Source organism: Molothrus ater, chromosome 6, assembly GCF_012460135.2.
Source record: "Molothrus ater isolate BHLD 08-10-18 breed brown headed cowbird chromosome 6, BPBGC_Mater_1.1, whole genome shotgun sequence".
Taxonomy (NCBI): Eukaryota; Metazoa; Chordata; class Aves; order Passeriformes; family Icteridae; genus Molothrus; species Molothrus ater.
This window is the reverse complement of record NC_050483.2, coordinates 31,820,350-31,839,613: the sequence shown is the minus strand read 5'-3', so window position 1 is coordinate 31,839,613 and position 19,264 is coordinate 31,820,350. Positions and strand designations below refer to the sequence as shown.

The following is a 19,264-nucleotide window of genomic DNA, read 5'->3' as shown; positions in this document are numbered from 1 at the left end:
AGAGCTGTGAAAGAGATTGCTGAGGCACTGATGTACACATACGGTCAACATAAGTGTGTCAGCCTTCAGGATGCTCTTCCTTTCCCTGACTGCCATAAACAATGTTTTTAATTTCTAGATTTCTGTCTGTGCGTGTGGGAGGATGTCATAGCTGTCCTGATTCCCGCTTTTTAAAGCTTAGCACTCAATAAAGCCACATCTTCTGTTAAACAGAAATAATTTAAAATAGTTACTTCAAAAATTGTAGAGATTTCACACATTAAGAACACCTATGTTATAATTACTTCCATCTGACTGGATGCTTTTCTGGTCTTCATCATAAATTTAGCCACTGGATTTTCTGAAGGTCCATATAAGAAAACACTGGTTAAAAAAGGTCAAAAGGGCTGTTGTGGTTTTACACCACCTGGCAACCAAGCAACATGCAACCATTCACTCACTCCCTCCTTCTCTCCCTCTGGGAGAGAATCAAAAAAATGGAAACACACTTGGGTTAAAAAGTAAAGAGCAAAGGCCACAAAACTCGTGGGTTGAGATAAAAGACGGTTTAATACATAAATCAGAAGTTGTGCATGCAAGCAAAGCAAAACAGGAATTAAGTCACTGCTTCCCATGAGCCCACTAGGAGTGTTCAGCCATCTCCAGGACATGAGTTACTTGGGAACACAAATGACATTATCTGTAACTCCAAACATCCCCCTTTATTCCCTTTCCCCCCAGCTTTATATACTGACCATGATGCCACATGGCCTGGAATATCCCTTTGGTAGTAGAGATCAGCTGTCTTGGCTGTGTCCCTTCCCAGCACCACCAGTCCCTTCACATGTGGGTTACTATGAGAGTATGAGAAGCAAAAAAAGCCTTGGCTCTGTGCAAGCACTGCTCAGTAACAACAAAAACATCTCTATATTACCAACCCTGCTTTCAGCACAGCCCCGAAACACAGTCCCATACAAGTCACAGCGGAGAGAGTTCACTCCACCTCAGCCAAAATCAGCACAGCAGGGCTGAGGCACTACCCCACAGAGGAAAATCTGCAGGTGCCTGGCAGATACGGCCTGCACCATCTCAGGAAGAATTTCTCAATTTGAGAGGTCACAATAATAACGCAGAAGTCCAGGCCTCAACACCTGCTTTTTTGAACCACGTTCCAGAGGGGGCTCGGGGTAGGGTGGCAGAGCTGGCTGCCCTGGCGTGAGCCATGTCCGGAGCCCCAGGGGTGGCTGCGGTCGCTCCCGATCCCGTGTTTCTCCAGGCGCTGGTACCCGGTGGAGCGGGATAAGCGACTGCAGCGGGCAGTCGGGGGGTTTGGGGCCGAATGCAGAGCACAGCCGCAGGGCCAGGAGGAGACGAGCCCCGCCGGGGAAGGGTCAGGGAGCCCGGGCGCTCCCCAGCACGGGAGCAAACGCAGAGGCGGGCTGTATAGAAGGGTCACCCCCAGACACAGAAGGGGGATGGCCCCGAGGCGCTCAGCGGCCCCTCGGAGCGGGGGTGGCAGCCAAGGGAGGGGCGGGGGCAGCCCGGGGCCGCCCCCCGACGGGGCTGCCGTGCGGCGGCAGCGGAACGCGGCGGCGGGCGCGGGTTGCGGAGGGCCGGTTTGAGGCGGGCACCGCGCGGCGCGGCGCCGGCATGAAGGAGCTACCGCCGGGCCCGGGGATGGAGAGCGACATCTTGGACGCGCTGGAGGCCTTGGGGTAACCAGGGAGCAGCGGCGGCTCCCCTCTGCGAGGGGCGAGAGGCCGCGGGCAGCCGCAGCCGCGGGCGAGAGGCCGCGCTGGAGGCGGGAACGAGGGGGAGCGCGGCATCGGCGGAGGAACGGGCCCCGCGCTGCGGCGGCGCCAGGGGCTCGGGGGCCGGGCCTCGGCCGGAGCGGGGTCACGGCGCGGGCGGTGGGCTCGGCCTGGCTCTAGCGCGGGGAGGCCGGGGGAGGCCGGGTGCTCCTGGGGTGCAGCGGCTGCGCTCGGCACCGGGGCGGGCGCTGGAGGCTGGCGGGGCAGCGCCTCGTTCTTTGGTGCCTGCCCACCTCCCGCGATGTGCTTCGCATGGTGAGGGACAAAAACTGTGCGAAATTTAGTTTTCAGTTATGTTATTCCCACTACTCCTGGGCAGTCAGTTGTTACTGTTAGTTGGAAATTTGACCAAACACTTGAGTTAACACTTGAGTTCTGAGAGATCAAAGTGTTTTCACATACACATGTGAAAGTGCCTGTCTCATGTTTTCTGACAAACTATTTTGTATATAAATGACCAATAACTTTTTGGTGTGTTTAAAAGAAAGAAATCTGAATTGTTCCTTGACAAAAGTAATGTAAAAAGAATAATTCCTTTAAATGTAGTTACTAACCAGCTTACAGTAAAATAATTTGAAAATATGTATATTTTATGTTATGCTTACTTCTTATTACTAATGTTTATCTGTCTGTGCAGGTACACGGGTGCCCTGTTGGAGGAGGAGGCCCTGAAAAAAGCAGCAGAAAATGGATTGTCTTCACCAGAATTTTTTGAGCTTTGCATTTGGTTAGGTTCCCAGATAAAGTCACTTTGTAATATGGAAGAAAGCATCACTGCAACAGATGGTATATTAATGTTAATTTATTATTTTTTCCGTGGATTTAGACCCATACTGTTCAGCTAATAGTGAAATTAGTGTTGAAGTTTACAAGAAACCTGAAAGGTAGCCAAACTCAGGCTGATATTTGTACATATGTGGCTCTTAGATTAAGATTAAGATCTCCTGTTCTGAAGACTGTTTCAAAAGGAAAAAAGAAGGTGATTTGAGGTGGTTTTAGATATACATAAATGTGAAAAGTGCATTCATGCCTGTAATCGTATTTTGATGGCATAAATTGCAGTGCTGGGTGTTTTCCAGCTGTTGGTCCAGCACAGTGTTCCTGTCAGCACCGTGTGTGGATACCTGGAGTGCTTGGTAGCACTGCCTGATTGTTCCTGCCGAGGGCTGGAGTTTGGATGAGATTTCATATTATGTTTTCACCAAAAAAGTAGTGGAACTAAAACCAATCACTGAAAATAATGGGCTCATGCCTCCTGTCACTTCTTCATCAGAAAATTACATTGACACGCTATATAGTGACATAAATTGTTCACTTCCTTCTGATGGTCATTTGTGTTCATGTCTTCACAGACTGCTGTAGCATTACCTCATTCAAAGCATGAGTACAAGGTACTATTAGAAGGCATATCTTCTTGTATGTAGGACTTCTTAAAGAAAAATGTTACTGGTGTGGTAGGTGGTTAATCTTTGGGCTGTTGAAATCTGCAATAGAAGTGTACGTTAAAAAAATTAGATTGCATTTTGATGTTTCTGTAACAAGCCATTAATTGTGCATTTATTTCTATAGGAGTGAAAGATATAGAGAGCTTCCAGCTTGAAATTAGTGGCTTTCTGAGAGAAATGGCTTGTCCATATACATCACTGGTGTCTGGAGACATCAAAGACAGATTAAGAGAGAAAGAAGATTGTCTTAAACTCCTTTGTGAGTAATAATCATTTTTCCCATTTATAATACAGTATTTTATGTGCATGCTTTATCATAACTGAACAATTTACACTGAGGAGTTCTTTATGTTTTTTAAGTTGATATGTACAGTCCTTACATACTAGCTCAGCATACATCAACTCATTTGTGCAAAGTGAAAAATAGAGCAGCATTAGAAAGCTGTTTAGCAGAAACTAAAATTTCTTTTAACAGTATGGTGCATCCTACTGAGGCCTCCTGATCCCTCTCTTGATCCAAATGTTCCAGCTCACCTAAACTAAGACCTTGCCTCCTGTGTTTGTGAGAGGGCAGCTTGAACAGCAGTGCTGCACAATCTGAAGGTGCTGAAAACAGAATTGAGGGAAGCAATGTCTAAGTGTAAGCTGGACTTGGACAAAGGAGTGGCAGCAGGAACCAATGTGGTAATGTGAAACTAGCCAAGGAACTTGGGATCTGGTGGCAGCAGGGAGTTGAACAGTTAAATGCAGTGTGTAGACTGAAGGTAGGAACTCAGGTGAGAGAAAATGGAGGTAAAGAGTAGGAAACATACTGACCTATTCAGAAGAGAACTGAGAAGGTCTCTCTTTTATCACAGTTATTTTACAAATGTAAGATATTGTAGCTGTACTGAGAATGTGGATGCAGAAATGCTTAAGTGTCTCTAAATCTGCTCTTATGATGCTTTTCTCTCTAGTATTTCTAAGTACAGAACTTCAGGCTTTAAAGATACTGCAGAGCAAGAAAGTTAAAGGCTCTCATTTGGAAAAGCACAATGAAATTATTCAGGAAATGCAAGCTATTTGTGAAGCACTGGGTCTGCCAAACTCCTCATCTTCTGGTATTGCTCCCTTGTTAACCAGTGTGGAACAAAAGGTATGGGCTTTTACATCTTCTCACTACTACACTGTCCCTGTAAGCATTCATCGTAGAGTTAAGGGCCCAGCAGTCTTACCCATAAAAACCCTATCTGACAAGTGCAAAAGAATTTTAATTCTGAAAGCCAGCTTAGTCTTTATGGTAAACTATTTGAGTTACGAGGTGAAGTATTTCAGCATTTCCCTGAGGTTGCAATGTACCTGATCAGACATACTTTGCCATGCAAGTTTAAGGTAGAAGTTTTCCTCTTACCCATTCAGATGTGTTGTAGCAAGCAGAAAGCTTTGGGTAATAACTGTGCATTTATATACCTGTAGTCGTTTCTGGAATGTATTTACATTTAATATCCAAAACTTGAATTAGTCCTTTTTAGTTTATTAATTTCTTAATTGCAAGTGTGGATTTGTTGCAGAAGAGAATGAAAATGCCTGAATTGCCAGTATTCGGTGAATAAGCCAACTTAAACCTTAGTCAGCAAGATAGTTCTTTTTGTTGTATCCCTCCAGGTTTTAACTCATTTCACTGATGTGATCCTTAGTCTGATTTCCTTATGGCAGAATGTAAATAGGCTCTTGAGGTGGAATTTATCTTCTCTGTCTGACAGCTAAAAGTTTTGCTCTTCTCTCTCTAGTGTTTGGGGAGAGAGTGACTGATCCGCCTCGTAGGGTAGAATGAAAACTCCTTCTGCTTCTGAGTTGTTGAATTTAATAATTTGACATGATTGTGCTTGTTTTTTTTCATTCTTCCTCATCAACAATTGGGCAGTTGAACATTCAGAGATTTTGGGGAGAGAGCCTGTTACTTGCATGATTTTCTTATATCTGTCTTCAGTGTGACAAGACAAAACCTTAAATAGGTTAATTTATAAAAGGCATCACCTAGGTGCAAGTGGAACTGCCTATTCCTACACTATATCTGTGCTTGATCTATTTAGTTCTGAGGAAATCTTTACATTCAGTAAATATTTTTGAAGGGATGAAGAAACAATTCTAGCACTGTTTCAGGAATGAAAATGTCAAAGTTACGTCTGACGACTAATGGCCTGATTGTGTTCATCTCCCTCTGTGAGTGATAGCTGTGTTTGCATCCATGTGCGTTCATAGGCTGTGACCTTCCTTGCTCAATTCCTTGCTTCATTTCTCTGGTGCAGATTTAGTTTCATTGCATTGTAGGGACAGGACAGGACACCAGTTCTGCAATTGTGGAACAGCAAGACCAGACCTGCAGCACCAGTTCCTTCATACACACATAGTGATATAGAATGTTTTCTTTGAATTATTGGACACCTGGTGTCTGTCACCTTTTGCAAAGTCTGACATTTCCTATCAGACAGCATCACAGGCTTCAGTTGTGCATGGTGTTGCCATCCCAGTTTGTATAAACTATTACACTTTCAGAAGTACTAAAAATGAGCAGAATCTGAAAAGCGTTTCATCTGTGGTTTTGGTTTGTTGTTTTTGTTTTTTTTTAATAAATGCTGCCTGGACTATTTTCCAATAGTTTTCAGGTCTGTTAGTTCCACAGTGGTCATACCACTTCTACTCACTTCAGAGTGTAGAAAGGTGGCAAAACTAGTTCATTCATCTTCTGTGACTCCACATTAATAGTGTAATTTGTTCTCTGTGTGTTTCATCCCTTATGAACAAAGGATTTTTTCTTACCTTGCAGGAGATTTTGTAGAATTTCTGCAATGTGTTTACTTGTCCTTCATCCATTACTTTAATATAGGACAAGTTTGATAGATGATAGAGTTAGAGACCTAAACTTAGAGGTATAGCTGCTTTAGAAAGGTGGTGCCACCAATTAAAGTTCATTGGCTTGGTAAACATTTTTTTAAGAGCACCATTTTGTTACTTTTTTAAAATATGAAAACAGAAATTCACTTGAAACGATATATTTATTTTTCCAAATATTTTTTGGCTTTTGATTTAGTTAGATTCTGCATAAAATTGCACTGTTGATGTTTAGTATTATATCATTCATAATACAGACTTACATACTGATCTAGTATTTTTATTTAGTGTATCTGCAAATGTATCTGCAGCATTTCAACATGTCTACTCTTTGTCTCTGTCTAGCATCTTCAGCATTGTCAGTAGCTGTGGGAGTAGTTCTGAGAATAGTTGGGCTGTGCAGCAGCAACCTACCAAAGGCCAGATCACACACTGTATTTTGGTATGGAACATTAGAACATTAATTGTTTTAAGTGATTTTCCAGTTTATTTAAGAGAGTAGTATAAAATCAGGATTGCTTTCTCATTCAAAATGAGTTTTATAGTAGCTCAAACTTTGAGTGTACAATCATAGCAAGTATCTTTGCATCTCCTGTAATTACCTAGGGTTGTGGTTATCAATATACCTAAGAAAATGAGAGATAAATGGACAGTATTACAGCCTTCTATCACTAAGCATATCTTATTATACAGTACTGAAAAACTGATACTAATTTTTAAGTTGTTTAAGATGCTGTTCCCTTGTAAAGTATATTTACAAAGGGGGAATCTAGGAGTGAACCTGAACTTTAGTGCAGAAACCTCCATAAATTCTAAATGAATATTGATGAAAGATTCAGAAAAGTTCATGCCAGTGTTGTGCTTTGTAACTAGTGCTTACATGTGGCTGTTTTCCAATCAAGATAGTGTGAATTTCACACCTAGTTACAAAGTGACATTCCAATACTGTTTATTTGAAAAAACTTTTAATGTGCTATTATTCAAAAGACTTCTGAACTTTTTTGGCCCACATTATTAAAAGTACTGCGCTACTTTTCACATATCAGTGGAATGAAAAGAAACTACAAAGGGCTACTGAACAAACTAAGTCAAAATTAAGCTAAAATAATGCTTAAGTGAAGTGTGAGAAGAATATTTTTTTAAATATTTGGGTAGAAATCCTAGAATTTATTATTATCTAAATTAATGTGTTTCATTTGGCTGTTGATCTGTAGTAATTTTACAGATGTAATGGTAAGGATTAACGTAACTGCAGGGAACAAGACGAAGAGTTGTCCTGTTCACCAGACATCAGGTCAAACAAAAATGTATTTAAAGTTAGATAAATACTGAATTTATCTGCAGGTATAAGAAACAGGCTTAAAAATATTTTGTGCTTAAGATTTTGGGTGATCTCTATGCAACTGTACAGTACACCTTATGACTAATTAAGGCAACATTCTTTCCTATAAGTGTTGCTATTTTAAATTAATAATATGACACCTTTCCACAGGTCAGGTTTTTTCAAAATCTTGAAAAGCTCTGGATGTGGATACATATATGATGTTTTTCTGTGCAAAAGGTGTTAAATGTAAAAATTACTTCTCTGTTTTGACAGAGGAGGATGAGGATATTATATAAATACATTGAACATGGTAATGAAATGGGAGCTAATTTTTTTTTCAGTAGTACAAAATTACAAAACTTCCAGCTAGAGCATCGAGTGATTGGCTCAGGGGCCGGAGCCCCACCCTCAAGTTATCCCCATTGGTGTTCTCCCTAAGTCAATCTTTTGTATCCCACTCCCCTCTGAAACCCTATTTGTCCAAGGACTGACTCCTCCCCTGTTTCCCTCCCTCCTTATAAGCTGTTGCAACTTCCCCTTGTTCTCTTCAGCCTGTTGGTTCCCCTGGGACCCAATGAGCCTGGATTCACCGCAGCTGGAGAGCGCTCTCTTCTTGTTTCTGCTGACTGTAGCCACAGGCCAAGCCACGTCCTACCACAGGGCAGCGCTGCTGTCACAGCACAGAGCGTTTGCCTTCGCTGCTGTCCCGAGCCACGGAGCTTGGGATGGTGCCCCCGTACTGCTCGCGGGGCTGGATAGCCAGCCGGGCCATCCGAGAAGGACAATCCTTCCCCAGCCTGACCGCTTCGCTTCCCAGGGAAACTGGCAACCGAAGAGAAAGAGGGGGAAGTTGCAACAGCTTAAAAGGAGGGAGGGAAACAAGGGAGGAGTCAGTCCTTGGACGAATAGGGTTTCAGAGGGGAGTGGGATACAAAAGATTGACTTGGGGAGAACACCAATGGGGATAACTTGAGGGTGGGGCCCCGGCCCCTGAACCAATCACTCGACACTCTAGCTGGGAGTTTCTAGAGAGTTCTAGAGAGAAGGGTGGGAGCGTCAAGTGATGGACAGGGCACCAGGGAGGGATTTGAGAAAGGGTACATTGATCTCCAAGGCAACTGGGGAGGAGTTGGGATAACTGGCAGCATAAAGGAGGGAAGGGAGAACGAGGGCAGAACCATTACATGATAGGGGGAACAGAACAGTCCAACTTATACAGACACAACACAGACCTAAAATAATTCTAATCTCTAGGTAGTATTCAGCATCACTGGCTTTCACATCTTCATTCACAATCTAACTGTAAATTACATTGAGGATTTTTCATTTTGCTGTATTGGTTTTTGTTTCAGCAGCTGGTCTCATTTTGATAGACTCTTTCTTTCAAACTTTGAAGTAATATTTCTGACCACAGTTGTATGTGAGTAGACACCTCTTGCCCCATAGAATTTTTAATTCATCTACTGATCATTCCTTCTATACTCATTACTGATCTGTTCATCTCTTTTTGTCATACTGATCTTACTCTATTTTTGATTATTAGCTTTCGATTTTGATCTTCAAACATTTGTTTAAATTCAAACATAGTTTGTGCTTGGGTGCATTTGCATTTTGGAGTGGAATATGGCACCATGTACATGCTTCAGTTAAAAAAAAATGGCTATATGCAGAAGACAGACAACCTTGGAGTGTTTTTTGTAAAGGAAAAGGTTACAGAGAAGCAAGACTTACCAGAGAAGAAGGAGTGTTGGGATCAGTATGGTACATGGAATTGAACTTCACCCCTTATTGTAACCTCTTTTGATATGAATTGAATACAGTAACAGGGAGTATTACACTAACTAGATTGCCACTTTTCAGATACTGCTAGGCTGTCTTTTCTGTTAAGAGTCAAAACAGTGTTTTCCCTTCATTTGTTCACTGCACAATATATTTACCTCAGACTTTTTCTGAGATACTGTGTTTTTAGCCTGCCAGAGTGCTGCCCAGCAGTGATGTAAAAAGAAAGAACAAAAACCTTGGTTTTCACAGAAAATTTGAGATCAGGTATTTTTCTTCATATGCACAAAAAAAAAGAGATAATTATAAAAATCCTGCCATATGAGAGTTGATTTTCTAAGTATTTGTTTTAAAAATTAACTAGATGCTCCAGAATTTGGTTTTTGACTTCTGGAAATTTTTTTTTGTAGCAGTAATTAGTGATATTTCTGTTACATGTGAAGCTCAAAACTGAGCTTTGAACCATGCCTTTGTGACAAATGTAATGTAAATGCCTGTGTGCCTGCATGAAGTCTTATAATCCTTGCAAATGTATCTAATGGCTGTCCCCAGTTACAGGTTTTACTGTAGATCATGCACTACCTTAATCCTTCCCTTGACATATAAAAGAAAATTAATTCTAGTTTAATTCATTTTGCTTGGTTCCCCATGGTTATTTACTAAAGCAAATAAAGATGTAGTTCTCTCCATCAGACTTTACAAAACTTGGAGGAACAATAATATGCATGCAGTCAACTCCAGCTGAAAAATGAGTTGGATTATGTTCAAGCTATGTACAAGTGTTGTGGGCATTCTTGGTAATGATTTTAGAAGAGCTTTGCCAAAGGAAGTTCACTCAAGAAGAGGTGGTAGAGATTTCTTGTAATGAGAGAGGAAAATGCAGTGGTGTTTGGAAGGTAGAGAGAGCATATTTCATCTCTAATTATTGAGGGCAAGAACAAGTGGAAGAAGTATGAGCAAATATGATTTAGGGTGAATGCAAAAGTTTTAAACATAATGTTAGCTGGAACCAGGTGTAGGATTAGAATAAAATTAATGAGAGAGAATGACTGCATGCCTGTCATATCTCCTGCCTTTCTTAATAACACCCATCACCAGATTTTTGTAGCCCAGTGTAACGTTTGGCAACAGAGCTCTGAACTTTCAATTGTTGTCATTCAACACTTAGTAGTATCTAAAATGAGTAATTTGGCTAGTCCTACTTCCTGTATGCACTTGATAAATTTGCTATATAACTATTGTTCTGTTAATGGGAAGACAAGTGATGTGCCATAAAATATTTTTGTATAGAGGCTGGTCATCTTACAAAAGTACTCAGGAAATCTTTCTATAGTGGACCATAAGCTAGAAGATATGTGTTTGTTTTCATGAGTCCGCTAAAACAAATGTGCTATGTTTGATCTTCTAAGTAGCAAAATGAGATTGTAACAAATTTTGCTGAAATAAATCTAAATATCATTTGTGTTCTGAGATGTATGTGTTTTTTTCAGGTGAAGGACATTCTCTCCAAAGTTAAAAATAACCATGTGGGGAAATCACTGCTAACAAAACCTCTGAACTCGGACCAAGTGGTAAAGAAAAGTTTCTCCATTTCTTTTCAGTATTTAACAGGATGGTCAAAATAAATGCATATGGCTTCATTTAACTTTGCCTTTTTACAGTCACTGTTCTATTGCTGAATATTAATACTAAAATTCAGTTGCTAAATACTAACAGTGATAATGAGGTATACTTCCAGAATTGACATTATAAAACAGGCCTTGTGTTGATTCATCCATTGTTCATTTTTAAATAATTTTGTACACGCATACTACTGTAGCATAGCATTACAAAGATGCTATGCAGTTTGTAGTGGTCACCTCAGGACAGACATCTTAGTTGATGGGTGGGGTTAAGTTTGGATTGACCTCTATAACTTTATATATTTGTCTGTTTGAATTTCTTACTGTAACCCTGCAGGAAAGATTGGAGAAGATCAATGATGCTCTTTGCAGTGAGTACGAGTGTCGGCGGCGGATGTTGATGAAGAGGCTCGATGTGACTGTGCAGTCTTTTGGCTGGTCTGATAGAGCAAAGGTAAACTTGATGTATTTTTTGCTTCCTGTAGGTGGGAGTCTACTACTGTTCCCCAAGTCTTCCTACAGAATATGCATGCCATGTAAATACACAAATACACTTCCATCACTGTTATCTTTTTTCCAGCCTGTTCTCATCTCAAGTTGTAATATCCAAATCCTAGGTATTGAGGAAGGGGATGGATTTAACCAGGCATGGCACAGTCCATGTTTATAGCTTCACAATTAGAAATTCTAGCATCCTTTGTTGGGGTTTCTCACTTTAATTAAAAGTTCCCATCTCCCTGTTTTCTGTATCTAACACCCTCCAATGAAGTAAACTAGGAGGGAACTTCTGCACCTTGTGCAGATTCAAAAGTAAGACAAATACTGGGCCTTAACATAAATTGGCTGTAAAAAGGTACTGTTCATAAAGTCTGAGAGGTTACAGTGACTGCCCCTATCTTGGATTCTACTATATGAACAGCTGTTCAGTTGAACAGGTTATTTGAATAGTAGCTTGCGTGAGAAAATCACACAATTGCTTGTAATCTTTCCAGTCACTAAAAATTCCAAAGCACTCCTCTGTATTTTTTCTGCTGGTATTGCTTTAATTGTGATAATTTCATTTGTACTGTTTGTTAGAACTCTGTATATTAAAAAATAGTCATGATATTTCTGAGCTGGAAATGTATCTTGTTTGTATCCCAAAGAGTAGGGAGATAAGACACACAAAGTTTGTAATTTGATGAAGACACATGGGAAGCTGGAGGCAGATGATTTTGTTCATTAGTGACAAGATCAGCTTTCCTTCCAAAGGTTTCTTTAGAAAGCTTAAGCTGAATAAATTTTAAAACTTGGAAAGCTTATTGAAAGTATGGATTGTTACAAGTCTTTGTGACGTGACAATTTGTCATTGACTCGTGCAGAATCAACTACGTGAAGTTCACTAAGTATCGCTGGAGCACATGAGCCAAGGTGCTACTGTGCTGCGTTGGAGTAGCTCACTGTTTAATTTTTGGAGGGATTGTGAATGTTTTATGCTGCAAGAAAGGAAAAGGGAGGCATTTAGCTCAGAGAAGCCAGGAGATGTCCCTACTTGTATAACTTCCTTACAGCTGTACCAATACAATTATGTATCTTCAAATTTAAAGTATCCTTCTAAAATGTAGTTGATGTGACTGATGACTAACTTAAGCAGACTAAAACTTTGTCACTTGCTATTGTTCCATAAAAACAATGAATGCCCTTTTGAAATAGAACAATAGTTTAAAGAAATTTGTGATGATAAAGCAGTCAGATGATTCGTTTTCCTGTCTTGTAAAGACTGTTGATGTGAAATATATGCAGTTACAGTAATAACCAGGTTACCTACTAATCCAAAATAACGTACAGTTTTAAATCTTTTTTTTTTCCCTATTTCTCTTGAAGGATGTCCATAACTTCTTTGAGAAGGTTTTGGGGATTGAAAATGTTTTGGAATTGATGTAATTTAGAGATTTTTATTTTTTTAAGCCGAGAGACAAATTGTTGTCTTTTTAAAAATTGGTAGCTTGCCTTTTTTTCTCCACCATTAAATAGATATTGATAAGTTTCTTTACTTTTGATGGTACAGCATTTTGGGGATTTTTTTTTTTTTCGTTTCTTTGTAACTTGTTCAGCCTCCAAGAGGGCTAAGTTTGCAGACTGAAATGGGTTCACAAATGATGGAGTAATTACCAAGCAGAACAGTCTTGTAAAGGTTCAGCATGGTCTGGTCTAGCCAATAACAAATGTTTTACTTCACTCTGAAGGTCATTCTAGATTTTCCCAGAAAGTATATTTATTTTTCTTTTCTGCTAAATAAATGAAGCATCAAAGCATGCTTGGAAAAAATCTAATGTTGTCCTCTTCTCAGTCTCACTTTTTCATGTCTTGCAAAAGTGTTTTTCTGCACTGATATATTTTCAGTTTTTTCCACAAATTTACTTTATATTGAAGCTGCTCTGTTTTCATCATGTTTAGAAGCAATCTGTTGAATATGGTTATGTAAAGCTCTTGAGAGAGCAGTATGGACTCCTTAAGTTTTAGTCTGTAGACATGTTGGAAGACATTAAAGAATCTGTTTGATGCCAGTGGATAGAGGAGTTTCTTTTGTACTGGTGCTAAGTTTCAGCATCAATTAAATATAATCAGCAGCACGTTCTGTGTAACAGTTCCACCAGCAGGAATAGAACTGCTGATAACTGGCACTATGTTTTGTAATGCAGTTTGTATTTTCAGAAGCTACACCTCACCTTGTGTTCAAATTGAAACTTACTGAGACCAGCACATGGTTTATAGTAAATCTGTTGGTGTGTTCGATACCTGGCAGGTAAGCAGTGTTTGATGTTCTCCTTCAGGTAAAAACAGATGAAATAGCTCGGATCTATCAGCCCAAGCGCCACGCGCTGTCTCCAAAGTCCACCATTTCACTGGCTCACCTTCTCGCTGCTCGCGAGGACTTGTCCAAGATCATAAGAACCAGCAGTGGCTCAACACGGGAGAAGACTGCCTGTGCTATCAACAAGGTACACTGTTCTGGCAGTGAGAAATGGACATGGGCATTTGCAGACCTCTCAAAAGGAATTCTGGAGTTAAACACTGGTTTTGCTTGCTACCTTAATTTCATTTTTTCCATTTAAGAAAGGAAGGTTTGCAGTATTCTGGTGAACATTGCAGAAAGTCCTTTTTTGATCTTCTTAGACAGTCAGTCATGCAACAGGATGAAGTAGAGTAGTGTAGATGAGGGGGAAAAGTATGGGGGGTGTATGTGTAAATAACCTCTTGAGTTCAGTGGAACTGCACACCTCAAGGATAGATATAAGTATTTGTGATATCAGTTCCTGAGCTACCTTTGCCAGGATATTATTATTTGGTTTGTAAACCTACATCTCTCATTCATCAGTGTGTTATAAATCACAAGAGTTTCTGTAGAAATGTCATTTTGATGAAAATTACCTGGTTTGCTGCAGTATTGAATCAACCTAGTGCTGCTTTCTTGTGTGTGATAAAAGCTGAAGCTTGCAAAGTAGTGACATGAGTTTCACCATTCAGGTGGTGACTAAACCTGATTTTATTGATCCGGTATTTACAGATTTTTCTAATCTTTTTTACCTCATTTAGATACTTTAATATGTTTTGATCCTTAACACTCGGAAATTTCTTAATTATTGTAGGATCTCAGAGAAAGGTGGGGTTTTTTTTTCTTGAGAGGACTTCAGTTGGAGTGCCTGGGACTGATCAGGGAATGTTAACATTGATCACAGAGAGTTTAGGAAACACAAAAGCAACAACAAAAAGACTTACTTGGATACGTCTTTTTTTCTTCAAAGATGTTTGTTTTGTTTAACTTTGTCCAGTGCAGTTTTTCTTTTTGTACACTGAGTAATACCTGCCATAGGCAAGATGCCTTTTTTTTCCTTTTCTTGGAAGTGCTACTGCAGCCTGTTGCATATTTTGTTCATTCTGGCTCTTTATGAGTGTCAGTAGTTTCTAATGTTAGCCAAACTGGTGTGCCTTTGAGAACTGCACATCAGGTTGCCAGTTGGTTTTTTTTTGTTGGCTGATTAGGTTTGAACTTGAATTTTGAAATTTAAGTAGAAGAGCCACATCAGAAGGAGTCTTTTCTGTATGAATATATATGTGCATTTGTATACATTGTATATGAAGTGTGTATATTGTTTATTGCAATACTAATGCTTCAGGTCTGCGTTGTTCTTCATTAAAAATTCACAAAAGTAATATGAGCCAGCTAGCTGCAGTTATTTCTGTTTTAGAGGTGAAAAATGAGAACATTTTCAGAGTTCTGTTGTGGTGTTACAGGGACAGGAGATAGTGATTCTGCTGTCAGGCACTGCACTGAGGAGCCAAATTTCCTGAAAACAGCAGGCAGCATTTCTCTGTTCACAGGAGAAAATCCTGTGTCTCTTCAAGTTATTACTGCTATTTTGTAACTCTGAAAATGACCTGTTTTTCCATACAGGTTCTGATGGGGAGAGTCCCTGACCGTGGAGGCAGACCAACAGAGATTGAACCACCTCCTCCTGAAATGCCTCCATGGCAAAAAAGACAAGAAGGTGGTGGAAGAGGTGGCTGGGGGGGTGGTGGTGGTGGAAGAGGTAACTGGGGGGGTGGAGGGGGTAGAGGAGGAGGAGGTTTCAGAGGCGGTGGAAGAGGTGGGGGTGGCTTCCAGGGTGGGGGTGGCTTCCAAGGTGGAGGTGGCTTCCAAGGTGGAGGTGGCTTCCAAGGTGGAGGAGGCTTCCAGGGTGGGGGTGGCTTCCAGGGTGGAGGTGGCTTCCAAGGTGGCAGGGGAGGCTATGGTGGCAGGGGAGGCTATGGTGATCCATATGGTGGAAGGGGAGGGGGAGGATACCGAAGATACTGAAGTACTGTAAATCTTAACAGAGTAACTGGCAGAATATAGTGGTAGTGTTTACTGGTACTAGGAATTTAGATATGTTGACTTGGGTTTAGGTTAGAATTAAATATGACCATATTAGTAATTTCATTAGACCAACTGATGTTCTCACTGAGTTCTTTTAGTTAACTGAAGTTTTATATTAAAATCTGATGACTGAAGTCCTTGTTTTTCATACTGCTTATATGGTGTTTTTTATGTCATTTTATTTAAAATAAGTCTCAGACAACTGAATAAAACCCTTTCTAAACAAACAAAAATATATTAATGGTCAGACCTCTCTAATTATTGCATGTTGCATGTCTACTCTCCTGCTCCAAAATCTTGTGTAGAAAAAACAAAGTAGGCCTAAGAACTGGATGAAACCACTTTTAAAAGACTGAAGAATGCTGCTTTCAGGCTTGTTCTCTTCATGTCATTGTTCTTCATTCATAGTTTTCATGAAAATGAATTCATGAATTCATTCATGAAAATGAATTTTAATTTCAAATGTTAAAATCCTTAAGGCTTTGGTGAAATTTATTCAATTAGATTTGATTATTCTTGCAGAACTTCACATTATAGTAACATTCTGAATGAATACTCTACATAAATTAATTGAATCAGGTTGTTTTTTGTGTTCATAATGTATCAGACACTCTTTAATGGTCAGAGCATGAACTGTAAACTCATCATAGTGAGGTTTGATAGTGTCTTATTTTCATTTTACCTGTTTTCCATTGTGGGTGTTTCATAAAAAAAATTTTAAATCAGACTGGGCAGAAAACCTGTAGGCATCATGTCTGGTATGAATTTGTGTGTATATCCTTGTGTATCAGCTTTGAGACACAAAGTTGGAACAAGCTGAGCTTTTTAAGAAAGAAGATATTTCTTCTCACCTTTTTTTCTTTCCACTAGTTTTTTTAAATTATCCTGTTCTCCCTTGCCTGCTCTGTGTTTGGGAATCACCAGCTGTCTGGTTAGTTAACAAGACACCTCATGCAGCAGTTGCCATTTCTCAGTGATTTCTCTCTCTGCCAACCTAAAAGAAGCCCTGTCTTGACATGGTATGGGTGCCTTCTCCCTCACATTGTTAGTCTAGAAGGAGTTAGCTGACATACCATCAGGGCTGTAAATACATGTAGACAGGAATTAAATTTAGTGCTGTCACTTAAAGAAGTCAGTTTCTGCTGCCCAATATCTTTTAGCTCTCCCATGTTGTGAGGCTGCTCCCAAGAACAGAGGTAGGAAGGGGATGCTGCCTGAGAATGTTCTCATGACAGTGTTTATCAGGGTCAGGTCACTACAGAGAGATTCAGGAAGGCATCTGATGAACCTGGTGTGTCTGATGATTAAATGGCACAGCAGGCTTGAAGCGCTTGTAGGCATAACTGCAGGTTGAACTTCAGGATTTGATTTTGGATTTATGTTCCTCAGTTACATGTTCTTTCTGCACAATTTCCTATTGGTGTCCATTGGTATGCTTTAAAGATGTTTTTTTACCTTCATAAACATACATATGTCCTGTTTCACTGGGAACTTCATGCAGAATGTAAAGTTCTGTTCCAAATCAAATTACTATCTTTCAAAAGCTTTTCTTCTGTTATTTTCTCTCTCATCAGTGTGGTTGAGAATGCTGCTTCTAATGTGATATATATGGCTTTACCCAGGCTTTAGGGTTGCAGCAGGTGCCTGACAAAAAGAAGCAGAGTTTTGCTTGCTAGAACCTGTTAGCTGGGATGTGTGTGAACTTCTGCAGCAATTGCTTAATGTCACCCAACTGCTAGCACTGTAGTTCCTTTGCCAAATTTTTTCTATGCTTCTTACTGGCCTAAGCTCCTGGCAGCCTCTGCAGTGGTTATGGAGAGACCCCACATGGGAACACAGTACTGGTTCTCATGATTCTGAGCTTGGTTTTTGCCTAATGCTCTGGAATAGCTCCCAAACCAATGACATACCAAATGAGACAGCTGGCCTTGGGAGCAAAGTGTTGGTAAGCAAAGGAATAGAGAGCAGCTTTTTAACAACCAAAGCCTTAAGATTAAATTCTATTTGCTCATCCCAATGTTTCTTTTTGCTACAAGTAATCAGCAGTCAAGCATGTGGCTTCATCAAGGAACTGCACTTGGAAAAACAAATTACTTACCTATGCTTAGAGGTTTCGTTAGTCTTAGGATTGCAGCAAGATTGCAGCAGTTTAGTTGGATTGTTGTAACTGCAGATGTGGGTGTGCCTTGGTGTTTTTACACTCATCAGTCCATCCTGTTTGTTAGTAGGCAGGACAGTTCTGAATGAAGTAAATCATCAAATGAAGCAGGTACATGTCCACTTCAATTCTAACAGTTGAATTATTTCAGAATCATATTTCAGTTATGTGTATGTAGACCATGTAAAATATGAAAATACAAATAGGCTGGAGAGTTTTTTTTTGATCTGGCCAATTCAGTCTTTCTTAAATAACTTCAAAATGTGAAGCCAGTAGTTAAAAAATAAAGCACCACCATATTTCATGGAGGTATCCTTTGCTGTCCTTTTGTCAGAATGTACGCTTTTAATTTCTCAAACAATGCAATAACACCATGAAAGTAATTGATTTCAACCTCAAGTTTTGTTTTGAAAAAAAGTATTTTCAAAAATTCTCTCGGAAGTAAAAGATTTTCATATATAGGTTTGTGAACATTTTTGTGTTTATTTGCACTTAATGAATACCTAAGTTAATACTGTTTTGTTTGTTGAAAATCTGAAAAAAAAGGTTGGGGATTTTTTTCAGGAATTGTGAGACGCTTTTGTCAACAGCTGTAAACACTGAGGAATAAAGTACTGTACTTGAAATTATTTCCATCATCTGTGTGTATTGTGATTTGGATCCACTATCATATGTTCCTCCTTTGTTTGTAAGAAAGAATTCCCGCTAGTGATTTACAATAGTGGTGAAACTTACTTTTTATGGTAATGGAAATAACATGTATTTTGACTAAAATGGAGAAGGCAATAGATACCTTGCCTGTTAAATTTTTTCTATAAAGTTGTATCACAAGTCTGGGATTTTGTCTGGGATTACTAAGGAAATCTCAGTTAGATTTTATCTTGCTGAAAAGAAATTTAAAAGCATAGTGATCTATATGATCACTGCTTTTTTCTTTATGTAAACTAAAGAAATATCCTCCAATTACTTTTCAAGTTTTATTTTATTACTTTCTATAATTATGAAAAAACCCACGACTTGTTTTGCATAAGACCATAGAGCAGATTTGCCATACAAATAGGAGTTTCACCTCTTGTCGTCTTCCCTTTCATGATTGAAGATAACTGAATGGATGCCCATTTCCCTATATAAAAACCAATTTAGGATGTGGTAGTTTGAAGTTTACTATAAGGTAAATAGCAAGCCTTTAGGGTGCTACAGTACTGCCTGTGCAACAGCAGGCAGCATTAGCAGACACAACAGAAGCCTTGCTTAAACTTGGCTACTGTGCTGTGAAATCTTCAAAATTACCATTCTTAACAAAAGTGAGAGAATATGATAGTAAATAACGGGTGCTTTGTAATACTTGGAACAGTGAGTAACAACACAGTGTTTTTAC

The 19,264-nt window shown here is 39.7% G+C and overlaps 1 protein-coding gene across 1 annotated transcript; it reads left to right on the top strand.

The window, feature by feature from the left end:
* The first annotated feature begins 1,549 nt into the window (after positions 1-1,549).
* On the top strand, positions 1,550-18,515 carry FAM98B (family with sequence similarity 98 member B). The gene is made up of 8 exons (XM_036383244.2): positions 1,550-1,694; positions 2,428-2,576; positions 3,360-3,494; positions 4,192-4,370; positions 10,700-10,780; positions 11,169-11,285; positions 13,645-13,812; positions 15,267-18,515. The coding sequence occupies exons 1-8, from the start codon at positions 1,630-1,632 to the stop codon at positions 15,666-15,668; spliced, it is 1,296 nt and encodes a 431-aa protein (XP_036239137.1). The 5' UTR covers positions 1,550-1,629; the 3' UTR covers positions 15,669-18,515.
* Positions 18,516-19,264: the final 749 nt, after the last annotated feature.